Source organism: Anomaloglossus baeobatrachus, chromosome 11 (assembly GCF_048569485.1).
Source record: "Anomaloglossus baeobatrachus isolate aAnoBae1 chromosome 11, aAnoBae1.hap1, whole genome shotgun sequence".
Taxonomy (NCBI): domain Eukaryota; kingdom Metazoa; phylum Chordata; class Amphibia; order Anura; family Aromobatidae; genus Anomaloglossus; species Anomaloglossus baeobatrachus.
This window is the reverse complement of record NC_134363.1, coordinates 62,657,564-62,671,985: the sequence shown is the minus strand read 5'-3', so window position 1 is coordinate 62,671,985 and position 14,422 is coordinate 62,657,564. Positions and strand designations below refer to the sequence as shown.

Genomic DNA, 14,422 nt, shown 5'->3' with positions numbered 1-14,422 from the left:
ACGCTGGAGCATCCTGGATTACGCCGGACATGGAGGGCTTTTTGGGGATTATGTGTTTATTTACTGTCACTTACAGATTAATCACGGAAAGTATCTCGTGGAGACGCCTGACACGATTAATCTAGGATTTAGTGGCAGCTATGGGCTGCCAATAGCTCCTTATTACCCCGATTTGCCAACGCACCAGGGCAAATCGGGACGAGCCGGGTACAGTCCCAGAACTGTCGCATCTAATGTATGCGGCAATTCTGGGCGGCTGCTGGCTGATATTGTTAGGCTGGGGGGCTCCCCATAATGTGGAGCTCCCCATCTTAAGAATGCCAGCCTTCAGCCGTATGGCTTTATCTGGCTGGTATTAAAATTGGGGGGGACCGCACGCCGTTTTTTTTAAATTAATTCACTGCGCAGTATAGACATGCCCACCGGCTGCTGTGATTGGGTGCAGTGAGACACCTGTCACTCAGCGTGGGGGCGTGTCTCACTGCAACCAATCATAGGCGCCTGTGGGCGGGGAAAGTAGGGAATACGAGATTGTTTAATGAGCGGCCGGCTTTTTCAAAATAGTAAAAGCCGCCGCAGCAGTGTGAATGCCGTGCAGCGCCGCGCCGGGGATCGGTATGAGAGAGGAGGGGAAAATGACCGACAGACTGTGAGAGAGGGACAGAGATAGTGACGGACCGACAGAGAGAGAATAGAGACCGAGAGGGAGAGACCGACTGACAGAGAATAGTGATTGACAGACATTGTGACACATCACTCGTTTCCAGTGTTTTAGGAACCATGCGAGAAATGTATTTAGAAAATCGGATGTCACTAGGATGGTGTGAGTGCCGTCCCGTGACATCCGATTTTTTACACGCTCCCATAGACATGCATTGGAGAAACTCGCAGTAGAAACTCGCAAAAAAACAGCATGCTGCGATTTTTTTCTCAGTCCGATTTGGAGTGAGAAAAAAATCGCAGATGCGAGCTGAATCATTCACTAACATGTGTCCGATTCCAATGCGAGATTTTCTCGCATTGCTCTACTGCGAGAAACTCGCAAGTGAGAAGCAGCCCTTAGTGTTTAGTGTTTGTGATCATTTTATTTTACCAGTTACCAGGATAATATAAGTATTTAGTAAAGCAGGTACGCCAAGAGATCTGAAAGAAAGTGATCATCAAGTTGTCTGGATTTTCACATATTTCCAAGAGGAGTAACAGAGGCACAGCACATAGTTCTAGGAGGAGTAACAAAGGCACATCAAATATTTCCAAGAAGAGTAAGAGAGGTACAACACATAGTTCCAAGAGGAGTAACAAAGGCACAACACATAGTTCCAGGAGAAGTAACAAAGGCACAGCACCTAGTTCCAGGAGAAGCAACAGAGGCAAAGCACATATATCCAAGAGGAGTAACAAAGGCACAGCACATATTTCAAAGAGGAGAAACAGAGGCACAGCACATAGTTCCAGGAGAGGTAAGAGAGGTACAGCACATAGTTCCAAAAGGAGTAACAGAAGCACAACATATATTTCCAAGAGGAGTAACAGAGGCACAACATGTAGTTCCAGGAGGAGTTACAGAGGCACAGCCCATATTTCAGAGAGGAGTAACAGAAGCACATAGTTCCAAGAGGAGTAACAAAGGCACAGTACACATTTCAAAGAGGAGTAACAAAGGCACAGTACACATTTCAAAGAGGAGTAACAAAGGCACAGTACACATTTCAAACAGGAGTAACAAAGGCAAAGCACATAGTTCCAGGAGGAGTAACAGAGGCACAGCACATAGTTCCAAGAGGAGTAACAGAGGCACAGCACATATTTCCAAGAGGAGTAACTATGGCACAGCACATATTTCAAAGAGGAGTAACAGAGGCACAGCACATAGTTCCAGGAGGAGTATCAGAGGCACAGCACATAGTTCCAAAAGGTGTAACAGAGGCACAGCACATAGTTCCAAAAGGAGTAACAGAGGCATAGCACATTGTTCCAGGAGGAGTAACAGAGGCACAGCACATATTTCCAAGAGGAGTAACAGAAGCACAGCGCATATTTCCAAGATGAGTAACAGAGGCACAGCACATAGTTCCAGAAGGAGTAAGAGAGGTAGAGCACATAGTTCCAAAAGGAGTAACAGAGACACAACACATAGTTCCAAGAGGAGTAATAGAGACACAACACATAGTTCCAAGAGGAGTAACTATGGCACAGCACATATTTCCAAGAGGAGTAACTATGGCACAGCACATATTTCAAAGAGGAGTAACAGAGGCACAGCACATAGTTCCAGGAGGAGTAACAGAGGCACAGCACATAGTTCCAAGAGCAGTAACAGAGGCACAGCACATAGTTCCAAGAGGAGTAACGATGGCACAGCACATATTTCAAAGAGGAGTAACAGAGGCACAGCACATAGTTCCAGGAGGAGTAACAGAGGCACAGCACATAGTTCCAGGAGGAGTAACAGAGGCACAGCACATAGTTCCAAAAGGAGTAACAGAGGCATAGCACATTGTTCCAGGAGGAGTAACAGAGGCACAGCACATATTTCCAAGAGGAGTAACAGATGCTCAGCAGCACATAGTTACAGAAGGAGTAAGAGAGGTACAGCACATAGTTCCAGGAGCAGTAACAGGGGCATAGCACATAGTTCCAGGAGGAGTAACAGAGGCACAGCACATAGTTCCAAAAGGTGTAACAGAGGCACAGCACATAGTTCCAAAAGGAGTAACAGAGGCATAGCACATTGTTCCAGGAGGAGTAACAGAGGCACAGCACATATTTCCAAGAGGAGTAACAGATGCTCAGCACATAGTTACAGAAGGAGTAAGAGAGGTACAGCACACAGTTCCAGGAGCAGTAACAGGGGCATAGCACATAGTTCCAGGAGGAGTAACAGAGACACAATACATAGTTCCAGGAGCAGTAATAGAGACACAGCACATAGTTCCAGGAGGAGGAACAGAGGCACAGCACATAGTTTCAATTAGATACCAAAAACGGTATTTTATTCAAAAACCTCCTAAAAAAAAAAGGCAAATATTGTAGTATAGCTGTTTTCTTGCATCCCTTTCCATGTGTGTAATAGAGGGATCACGTGTATGAGAACAGATGAGGCCGAGTCTTCCTTATTTATACAATATCAGGGTTTGAATAAAAAAGGAGAAATATTTTTGTGTTTTTCTTAGAGGCTGATTGATGTAACTGCGAAAACGTACGGAAGAATAGACTGTCTGATCAACAACGCTGGGTGGCGTGAGTACCTTATTTACAGGACAGGGTAATCGGTGAGGATGACCGCCGGGGGCCGACCATTCATTCTCTGTGGGATCGCCATACAGAACGAACCACCTCTCCATTCTGATGGAGTGTTTCACAGCCACGGTTTTGGGATTGGTGGTCCCAAATCTCGTTTTCCAGGACTTTTGCACGTAAGCCTCAACAGAGCCACTGACTTAAAGGTAAAATGTGGTATGAACATGGCCTTATCCTTTCCGAATGCAGCTTCAGCATTGATTTGCTGATCATGGTGGGTCTGACTCCAAGGACTTCCGGCCAATACAGTCCCCAATTTTATTGGAGTTAAGTTCTCTCACCAAATATTTCTGATGTAGTTCATGCTGAAGGAAAAGATATTATTGCATGGTGGAAATCCATATTGCTTGGATCTGAAAAAAATACTTTTACAGAGTTTCTGATAACTCTTGAGTGAATTCCTATCCCTGAGACTTATCTCGAGGTGCACCAGTTTTCTGGAATGAGTTACCCTGGAAAATCAGGTTGTATTAGGGTTTGCACCAAGATCGGAAGTTATTCCTCCATCCAAAAAGTGTCACAAGGAGGTTTTTTACAAACACCGCCGACTGTCGGGATCTGTAGAGACTACAGATTCAGGCACTCTGCCTCCTAACTTCTCTGATGTCTGTGAAGAGGGCAGACTTGGGCATCAACCCACAGACTTGTAGTTCATAGGCAGGCTATTAAGAGTTAATCTCTGCTGGGCTGCTTGTTAGTCTCTTTTGATCACATGTTGTGGGGGAGCCAGTCACATTCGCTCCCCTCCTATATATGCTGGCTAGACTTTTGCTTTAATGCCAGCTATAGCTTTTCTATACCAGTCTGGGGAGGTGTTATGATCCAGACTTACTGGTGGTTGTAGTACTTTGTTGCTGTGCGCAATTGTGGTGTTAACACTTATAGTTCTTTTGTTGCTGCCCTCCTTCTCTTATTTTTCTCCTTAGTTTCTTACTGTTTGTTCCTGTGAGTTTGCATTGTGTTTTCTATGTTGCCATCACACTCCTGCCCCTTCCTTACCTGGAAGGGACAGATTAGTTCTGGACAGAATAGTAAGGTATGGGACTCCAGCATCTCCACCATTAGGGGTAACCCTGAGGTTAGAAATAGCCTAGGGTCCCCTAGCTTGAGGGACAGAATAAGAGCCCCCTGTCTCTCGCTATCCTACAGTCACATTATGGCAAAAAGTTACCAATCATGGATCTGCAGAGCCCCGTCTTAATGAATGCGGAGGTCAAGCTTACACAGCTCGGCTCCATTTTTCTCAATGGGTGGAGAGTCCCAGCATTTGGACCACCCTTTAATCTCACCGATAAAGGAATATACAGTGTGTCCACCCATATCCTGTCCACCGCCATTAACTTGAGAACGGCGGCAGCTATAGGCATAGAAGTGGTGTCTAGGTATAGTAAAGTAGCCATGCGCTATGCAATGAAACCACCTATAGCGCCACCTGGTGGAAAACAACAGAGTTAGCATTTTTATCTCGAAAACGGAACGAGATAGAGAAAAAAAAGTGAATTAAAAAATTGTAGGACATCAATTCAATACGAATCGACACCTTGCATACAGAAATGCTATGATATGAAACCCATGACCCCCCCCCAAAACATTGAATGCTGGTCACGCATATGGCGCTCATTTAACTTTGATGCTCAAAGTGGCCACCGTCAGCTGCAATGCACATCTAGACTCTGGACAGCATACTGTATCTTACTGCACATTGTGCAATATGGCAGGTGACACGTTTGCACAAGCATCTGTGATACGTCGTCGTAGGTCCTGCAATGTTGGTGGAGGAGTCGCATCACCTGCTGTTTGATGTGACCTCACAGAAAGAAGTCCAATGGGGTCAGGTCAGGTGAGCGTGGAGGCCACTCCACACAGCCACCATACCCAATAACTTGTAGGAAGGTCTCCATGAGGTATCGCTTCACGTCTGCAGCCTTGTGAGTTTTACACATTCTAATCATAGCATTTCTGTATGCAAGGTGTCGATTCGTATTGAATTGATGATGCCCTACAACTTTGTAATTCACTTTTTATCTCTATCTCGTTCTGTTTTCAAGATAAAAATGCTAACTCCGTTGTTTTCCACCAGGTGGTGCTATAGGTGGTTTCATTGCGTAGCGCATGGCTACTTTACTATACCTAGACACCACTTCTATGCCTATTGCTGCTGCCATTCTCAAGTTAATGGCGGTGGACAGGATATGGGTGGACACACTGTATAGTGGCAATAAAAACAATCATTGGTTGTATGGCAGATTTTGGTTTATACACCTTAGATAGCAGAGTTTGCTTTCCCCCAATATCATATAATCTGGGAGTCAACACCCATACACATTAGGTGGTTGCTAGCTAGTCTCACCTAAATCAGCAAGTTTAGCAGACATTCCTCTAAAGTATGTGGGGTTTTATTTTATATTGCTGTTTTTTTTTATCTTTACATTTGTTCTTTGTGTGATTCTAGATCCTCCAGAACAAATCATAGACCACACAAGTGCCCAGGACTTCCAGGACCTTCTAAGCCTGAATCTGATTGGATACTTTCTCACTGCAAAGGTAATTATGCAGTAATGAATGTAATGTATGAAATCCTATTATAATTTGTATCATCTTTTTAGATCTATAGGTCAGATGTTTCTACAGTCACTGAAGTACAACTGTAAACAATTCACAAGTTTCTAAATTTTTAGTGAAAAATACATTGTTTATGCAAAGACTCAATAATTATAGAGTTGACCCTTATTTTTCAAACTTTTCCATATCACGCCATCGGAGCTCCCAGTACAGAAGCACCAACGTCCTTTGCTCTGGTGCCCGTGCCTCCTGTCCGGTCCTAGAGCCCCCGAGTCTCCCCCCGCACTTCCTACAGCATCTCCGTGGTCCTCTGTGCTGACGCGCCAACAGACTATCTTGGCCTGCTCCTCTGTGCTTCCTACTCTGACGCCCAGGCTCCGAGGTCTATGCATGCGCACTAGGGCGCGGCAGTGCTCCCTCACCTATTCTTAAAGGGACAACACCACTCTGACCCGGCTGTTCCTCCTTTGACCCTTGCAGATACTAGGTACTTTAAGCACCTTCCCCCAACTCGTACTAGTTGTCAGGTCCCCCCGTGCTACCTTGCTCTCTGCTTAGTCTGTGACCTTGTCCTAGCTTCCTCCAGTAATGCCAGTGTTCCTGCCAGTGTCCAACAGTCTGCCTCCAGTACCCGCCAACATCCTCAGCCTGTCTGTCTCCGCCAGTACCTGACCACACTGTCTCTGCCTCATCTGTCTCAGTTCCTGGACTCCGTCCTGTGGCTTCAGCTGCTGAGGTATCGGGATCCCCAGGGGTAGCCTTCGGGAGGCACCAGCAATTGTACCTGCTGCCACCGCCGGTGGTAGTATTGAAGACTCGGTGGCCGCCCATGTCCACTCCTCCAGTAGCTGGCTGTAGTGAACACTCATGGCTGCCCAGGTCCGCTCCTCCGAGTCAGTGAACTGTACCTTGGTCCAGTGGATCCACCTCCACCTCATCCGGTAACCCAAGTGTGACACCCTAATTCCCCCCTACCTCCGGCTTCTGTGCAAATTCCTGACTGATGACCCATTCCTATATAATCAGTGCTTGGAGTTTCTCACAATTTCTGTAATTTTGTTTGTCCTCCCTCTTTGAGGATTGACCACAGGCTCTCAAGCATTGGTAGTGGCCCTAACATTTAAATTTTTGCTCACTGAGCTTCTTAGTTATCCCTTTTGCCTTCTAACATGGTCTCCATCATGCTGGACAAATCACTGTTCCTCTCCAAATTGCTCCGGGATCATTGGAAGAAGTTAAGGCCCCGTCACACTAAGCAACATCGCTAGCAACATCGCTGCTAAGGAACAACTTTTGTGACGTTGCTAGCGATGTTGCTGTGTGTGACATCCAGCAACAACCTGGCCCCTGCTGTGAGGTCGTTGGTTGTTGCTGAATGTCCTGGGCCATTTTTTAGTTGTTGCTGTCCCGCTGTGAAGCACAGATCGCTGTGTGTGACAGCGAGACAGCAACAACTAAATGTGCAGGCAGCAGGAGCCGGCTTCTGCGGAGGCTGGTAACCAATGTAAACATCGGGTAACCAAGAAGCCCTGTCCTTGGTTACCCGATATTTACCTTTGATACCAGCCTCCGCCGCTCTCACTGCCTGTGCTGCCGGCTCCTGCTCTGTGCACACATGTAGCTGCAGCACACATCGGGTTAATTAACCCGATGTGTGCTGTAACTAGGAGAGCAAGGAGCCAGCGCTAAGCGGTGTGCGCTGCTCCCTGCTCTGTGCACATGTAGCTACAGCACACATCGTGTAATTAACCTGATGTGTGCTGTAACTACGAGAACAGGGAGCCAGCGCTCAGTGTGCGCTGCTCCCTGCTCTCTGCTCGTGTAGCTCCGTGCGGTGGTAACCAAGGTAAATATCGGGTTGGTTACCCGATATTTACCTTAGTTACCAAGCGCAGCATCTTCCACGCGGCGCTGGGGGCTGGTCACTGGTTGCTGGTGAGCTCACCAGCAACTTGTGTAGCCACGCTCCAGCGATCCCTGCCAGGTCAGGTTGCTGGTGGGATCGCTGGAGCGTTGCAGTGTGACATCTCACCAGCAACCTCCTAGCAACTTACCAGCGATACCTATCGTTGTTGGGATCGCTGGTAAGTTGCTTAGTGTGACTGGACCTTTACTTTTGGAGAATGCTTAGATCCAATTCTTTATTCATGGCAGTAATCTTAGGCAGAATTGTGAGTGAGCCTCCTCCATGGATAAAGAGCCACCATACACATCAACAGAGAACAGTAGAGAGGGGTGATAATGCCGCGCCAAAAATCACTATGAATATCAGATTAACGTGTCTTTATTATTGGCATAGGTCTACGCGTTTCAGGAGCTCTGCTCCCTTCTTCAGGACCGACAAGCATAAAAGAAACATCAAATCAAATGAGATTTGATGTTTCTGTTATGCTTGTCGGTCCTGAAGAAGGGAGCAGAGCTCCTGAAACGCGTAGACCTATGCCAATAATAAAGACACGTTAATCTGATATTCATAGTGATTTTTGGCGCGGCATTATCACCCCTCTCTACTGTTCTCTGTTATCTGCCTCCGGGGGGCTGCAGCCTGGATCACAATTTTACATGCGAATAAAGGAGTTGTGACTTGCACAACTTCATCTGGTGAGTAGTACTCCCCCCCCCCCTTCACCCCACATTATTGGGGTAATACCCTATCTGTGCTTCTTTTTCCACAGCTCTATATACCATACACATCAAGGCAGAGTGGAGTGAAGGATTTTAGAGGTGACGTGGTGTGAAAAAGGGCAGCAAAGTCCTCACTTCTCGCCTAAAAACATCAGGAAGTACAGGAATTGGACTGCAGAGGTCCGGGGTAAAGTAATATTCTTTGACAAAGACCATTTGAGACATGTGGCAGAATGATTGTCCGGAGAAGAAAAGGTAAACTATTGTGATCCAGTGATCGAGGAGGATCAGAAAAAGAGCAATAACTCGGAAACCCAGAAAATAACCAGAGTGGCTGGAACCTTAACGGGCTGCAGACCTAATACTGACACACAACTAGAAGTAGCCGTGGGACGAGCCTACGATGACCTAGTCATCTCGACACAGCTGGGGAACTAAATACTCTAACAGAGAGAAATGTAGAAAAGCTAATCTGCCTCGGAGTAGTCCCCAAAGATATAGATAGCCCCCCACATGTAAAGATTACGGTGATATAGGAAAACACAATACGTAGCTATAGAACAGATTGAGCAAATATGAGGCCCAAAACTATCTCCATGGGAAAGAATAGGAAAGAGCACTGACTGCAGCTGTAAAACCCTAATAAATACCAGCACACCTGACATGGAAAAATACTGAGACTGAACAGGCTCTCCCCCGCTGTATCAGTACTCTGGTGTTACTGGGATCTAAGACAAACATTGATATAGAGAGGAGAATGAATATTGTACCAAGCATGGCAAAACACAATACATAACAGAACATGGAGCAAGGTACACAGATACTCCCAGCAGGGAATAATCCAATTCCACCAGGAACTCCACACAGGCAAAATCACAAGAAAGTGAAAAACCATAAGCAAAGCTACAAGACCAACTTATCTGAGACGAGTTCTGGTAAACACAGAGAACAGGGCTGGTTTCAGGAAGTCCTTAGAACACAGGAAATACAATTGAGCACCGGCAAGAAACAAAAGGAAGCTACATTGTTATATAGGCCCAAACCAAATGGCCTGATTGCAAATCCTACTCAGCTGTCCAGTTCCACTCAGCAAGTCAACTGCATTACCAGCACTGACCACAAGAGGGAGCTCCAAACTGGAATCTAATTCAAATGTATTCACAACAGTGAACACTGTCATGAGCCCCGTGTGCCAACAGTAAAGTCTCTTGAGCAGCGGAGGACATATTATTTGTGCAACCTGTGCAGCCACACAGGTGTCCAAGAGGTTGGGGGCCCATTTCTACCTCCAAAACAGGTGCAATTTTGCATTTTTATCAATTCTTGGGCTGCACATATTGTTCTTGCACAAGGGACCCTTTCTTGGCTGTGTCCGTCAGTGGAGCACAACTTCCAACCCCATACATCCCAGAAGTGGCTATATCATTGGTGCAACCTGGGGCCCAATAGGTCAGGTGACCCTTGTCTACCTCCAAAGCAGGTGTAATTTTGCATTTTCATGAATTCTTGGGCTGCACAGGGCCAATATATTGTTCTTGCACAGGGGCACTCTTCTATGTCCACCACTGCTCCTGAAACCATTCAAGTGTATGGGGCTTTTCATCCATGGAGGGGACTGAAATGTTCTTTTACAGATGATTAAAATGTTGATCTACTGTACTCCTTTTGATATTAAAGCTGATCTTCCAATAAATGTATCTCTTTATTTACATATTGATTGCCGTGGTTGACTGTTTTTTGCATATTGGAGTATGGGAGTGGTGACATCAATAAGTGAGCACATAGCGATTTGACATGTTCATGAATCTTGAGTCCTCGCAAACATTTCCATGTAATACTTTATATATTATGCATTGCATCCTGCGTCATCACCATGCAGCAATAAATCCTGGTGCCCATAGACTATCCTCTGTTTATCATAAGTGACCAGATCATCTATTCACCCTCACCATAATGAAATGTTACAAAGTTATGCCCCTTTTTGCTATATTTTCTGCATCAATAATAATTCTTATTCTTTTGTTTGTTGTTTACTATTTGAGTTATTTTTCCTTTCTGATTCAGTATGCTTTACCACATCTGCGAAAAACTCAGGGGAACATCATCAACGTATCAAGTCTTGTTGGGATTATTGGTCAAAAACACGCGATCCCTTATGTGGCAACAAAGGTACGATGTTTGTGGCATGTAACAAAATATTAATTATAACAATATAAACGTTATTATACATGCAGTTTCCTTTATTATATTATGTAATGTTCTGAAGGTATTGAGACAGCTCTCTGGTTTTACCCATCATGAGATGTTGTACCCATAATGAGACATCTTTTTATAGGCCATCAGTTGAACCAGCTGATATTATTTTTCACTAAGTGGCAGCATTGCTTTCTAATTGCTGATAGATTTCAGCTGATGTCTTGACTTTCCATGGATTTTTGCACCTCTCTTTCTTCATGTGTTCAATACTTGTTCCATGTGTTATTTCTCATTATTACACATCACTAAAGTTATTGACATCTATGGTTTTATTTTTATTTTTCTTGTATGGATTGGAAGAGTTGTTAGTGACATTTGGTGAGGAATTCATGGCAGTAGCTCCTTTATAAATATATTTACTGTATATTCTCGAGTATAAGCAGAGTTTTTCAGCACATTTTCTTATGCTGAAAACATCCCCTTAGCTTATACTCGAGTGAGGGTCCCACAAAAAATTCTCACCTGTCCTCCGTTCCTGCGATGTCCTCTCACCAGCATCTTGCGGACCACAAGCACATAGACCCCTCAATGATCACGGCCAGTACACGGGACCGCCGCTGTTGTCGTCAGCGCTTTACTTCAGTTGAATGCTTTACGGCACTGCAAAGCATTCAACTGAAGTAAATCGCTGATGGCAGAGGCGGCTCTGTGTACAGGCCGTGATCATTGAGGGGTTTATGTGCCTGCGGTCCACAAGGAGCTGGTAAGAGGACACCGAAGGAATGAAGGACAGGTGAGAATAATTTTTTGTGACTGTGTGAACAACAGCATAATAAGGAACTAGTAGGACGACATTACTAAAGGATGGGCACGTTACTATAGGGCACAAGGATTGGGGACATTACTACAGGGCACAAGGATGGGGCACATTACTACAGGGCACAAGGATGGGGCACATTACTACAGGGCACAAGGATGAGGTACCCTACTAAAGGATGGGCACATTACTACAGGGGATAAGGATGGGGCACATTACTACAGGATACATTACTACAATAGAGAAGGATGGGGCACATTACTACAGGGTACATTACTACAATAGAGAAGGATGGGGCACATTACTAGAGGGCACAAAGGTAGGCACATTACTACAGGGGACAAGGATGGGCACATTACATTTTATTGGTATCTATTTTTATTTTTGAAACTTACCAGTAGCTGCTGCATTTCCCTCCTTAAGCTTATACTAGAGTCAATAAGTTTTCCAAGTTTTTTTGTGGTAAAATTAGGTGCCTTGGCTTATACTCTAGTATATACGGTACTTAGAAAATCAGGTGTTCAGTTGTTCAGTGCCTATTTCACCCACTGTATATGGTGCTGTTGGGATAATTATGTATACATGATACATTAAACCCCATTGTACTTTGTACCTTCAGCATATATCATGGAAACATATGGACGCCACTGTGTCATTTCTCATTATTACACATCACCAAATTTATGGATTTCTATGGGTTGATTTAGTTCACATTTGCTCTTCTTGTCACTTTATAATCTGCATTAACAGGGCTTAGCCCAGAAACAATATATATTAGATGATAAATGTATAATCACTGGGAGTCCCAGTGCTGAGAATGACAGCGATGGAGTATAGCACCAGCCACCTCCATCAGTCCTAAAGACAAGAGAGCGAGAATGTGAGACTACATTCCAATAGGGGGCACACAACACACATTAGGATGAATAGTGGGGTCCCAGCACACATACATTTATCACCTGTCATGTGCGTAGATACCAACTTTTTTTTTTGGCCACTTTGTTGGGTTATAAGTGGTTAAAAAGTAAACTAAGGGTGAATGAGGCCTTAAAAAGGACTCCAACAATGCAGAAATGATCTTATAAGCCTTCTTTTGTCCAGTGTGGTGTCTTGTCTAGTGTTGAGTTGAGTTTGAGCGAGCCCTCATTGTGTTTCTTTATTAACCAGGGAGCAGTGACTGCAATGACCAAGGCCATGGCTGTAGATGAAAGCCAGTACAACGTACGAGTAAATAGGTAGGATCCGTCTCCAGATTTTTTTCTATTTACTTTTTTTTTTTTTTTTAACTGTGCAACTTTTAATATATGAAACTTAAAACTAAAAGAAATATAAAGTTTTGAAATTATGTATATAATTTTTTCCCATATATGTCCATCAATATTTAAGTACAATAAATTACAATAGGTTTGCAATTTCTGGCTGCAGAGTAAATTAGTAATAGAGTCACACAGGTTAAAATCCAATAGTTTGGGAAGAATCTCTCTTTTTTTTTTTATAGCTGCCAATAGATAATTATATTATTTATTATTATTATAGCACCATTTATTCCATGGCGCTTTAGAAGTGAAAAGGGTATACATAAAAACTAGTACAATAATCGTGAACAATACAAGGCACAGACTGGTACAGGAGCTTCACAGTGTATAATTGAGAATGTCAGCAGGAATTAAACCCCAAACTATTTATATGTCCATATATCTCTTTCAAAGACAAGTCCAATGTAGCGCCGCCACACCTGAAGGGATGCCGACGTACCCACCGCCCCAGCCAGGACACATCCTCCTCCGCACTCCACGTGTGCTGCTGCCTCCTTCCCCTCCCAGGGCTTGGACACGCAGCTCAGGTCTCCCGGGAGTGTGCACACTGTCCCTCCTCTTAAAAGGGCCGGCGGGCTATGTCGAGGAAATGCCTCTCAGCCTATTGCTGAGAGGCACTAGGGAATTAAGTCACCCCTCCGTTAGGGGACGTGCCTCCTGCGCAACAGCTTCAGTCAAACTTCAGTCTGCTAGCTGTCAGGCTCTCGTGCTCTTGTCCCATTATCCCTGTGTCCGTCACCTATACCTGCCTTCCCATACCTATTTGTTTCGGCCGTGCCCATCATATCTGTCTGTACCCACTTGTCTCCAAAATAAAATAGATCAGGCACTCCAAAATAGAAAAAACAAAAATACAAATATATCCAGCTCACCAGTCTCTGTGTCAAGATTCCACCTGGGTCGGTGCACGGTATCTGTGGTTGGCGTCCACAGCTGTCACAATCATTGGAAAGGAGGAGGGGAGGGAAACATCTCCAGCACCATGTCTTTAAAAAAAAACCTTCAAATGTATTAATTCCATGTAAAAAAAGTTTCTTATATGGACCAAAACATATATGTCCATATAAGACATTTTTTTTTACTTGGAATTAATAAATTTGAGGGTTTTTTAAAGACATTGTGCTGGATATGTTTCCCTCCCCTCCTCCTTTCCAATGATTGTGACTCCAAAATAGATGCGAAAAAGAAAACTTTATTCAAAATGTAGAGCAGTTCAAATTATTCAAGACGTTTCGGTCAGCGCAGTGACCTTCATCAGTAGAACTGGCTACATATAGAGAAGTAGAGGAAAAAAGGAGAACAACGCAAGAGAATAGTGCAAAATATTCAAAATTTATTGCGAAAAGAAGTGGCACAGAAAAAGGATCAGCAGCACATTCCATGGGCCTTTAGGTAACAGCTTCCCCCTGATGAAATGATCTTAATTTTTTGAAAGATTGTGAAACGTACGTTGGGGTACTTTGTCTCTGCGGGACCGCTCTGCTGCTTTCTTTAGGCTGTTTCTACTGACCATGGGTATGTCACGGTGATCACCATGTTGTTACGCTACTCATGGTCTTTTCTATTTTTTCTCTGACTTTAATCGGTCGGAGCTTTTTTGTCACAT

At 44.4% G+C, this 14,422-nt stretch overlaps 1 protein-coding gene across 2 annotated transcripts in view; it reads left to right on the top strand.

Moving 5' to 3' along the window:
- Positions 1 to 14,422, top strand: part of HSD17B14 (hydroxysteroid 17-beta dehydrogenase 14) — a 46,868-nt gene that overhangs the window by 7,902 nt on the left and 24,544 nt on the right. For both annotated transcript variants that reach the window (XR_012727527.1, XM_075328191.1), the window contains exons 4-7: positions 3,174 to 3,240; positions 5,753 to 5,844; positions 10,552 to 10,656; positions 12,668 to 12,735. Coding sequence is in view for 1 of the 2 variants with exons in the window: in XM_075328191.1 (XP_075184306.1) it covers positions 3,174 to 3,240; positions 5,753 to 5,844; positions 10,552 to 10,656; positions 12,668 to 12,735 (332 nt within the window). In the remaining variant the exon portion in view is untranslated. The remainder of the gene's footprint in view (positions 1 to 3,173; positions 3,241 to 5,752; positions 5,845 to 10,551; positions 10,657 to 12,667; positions 12,736 to 14,422) is intronic.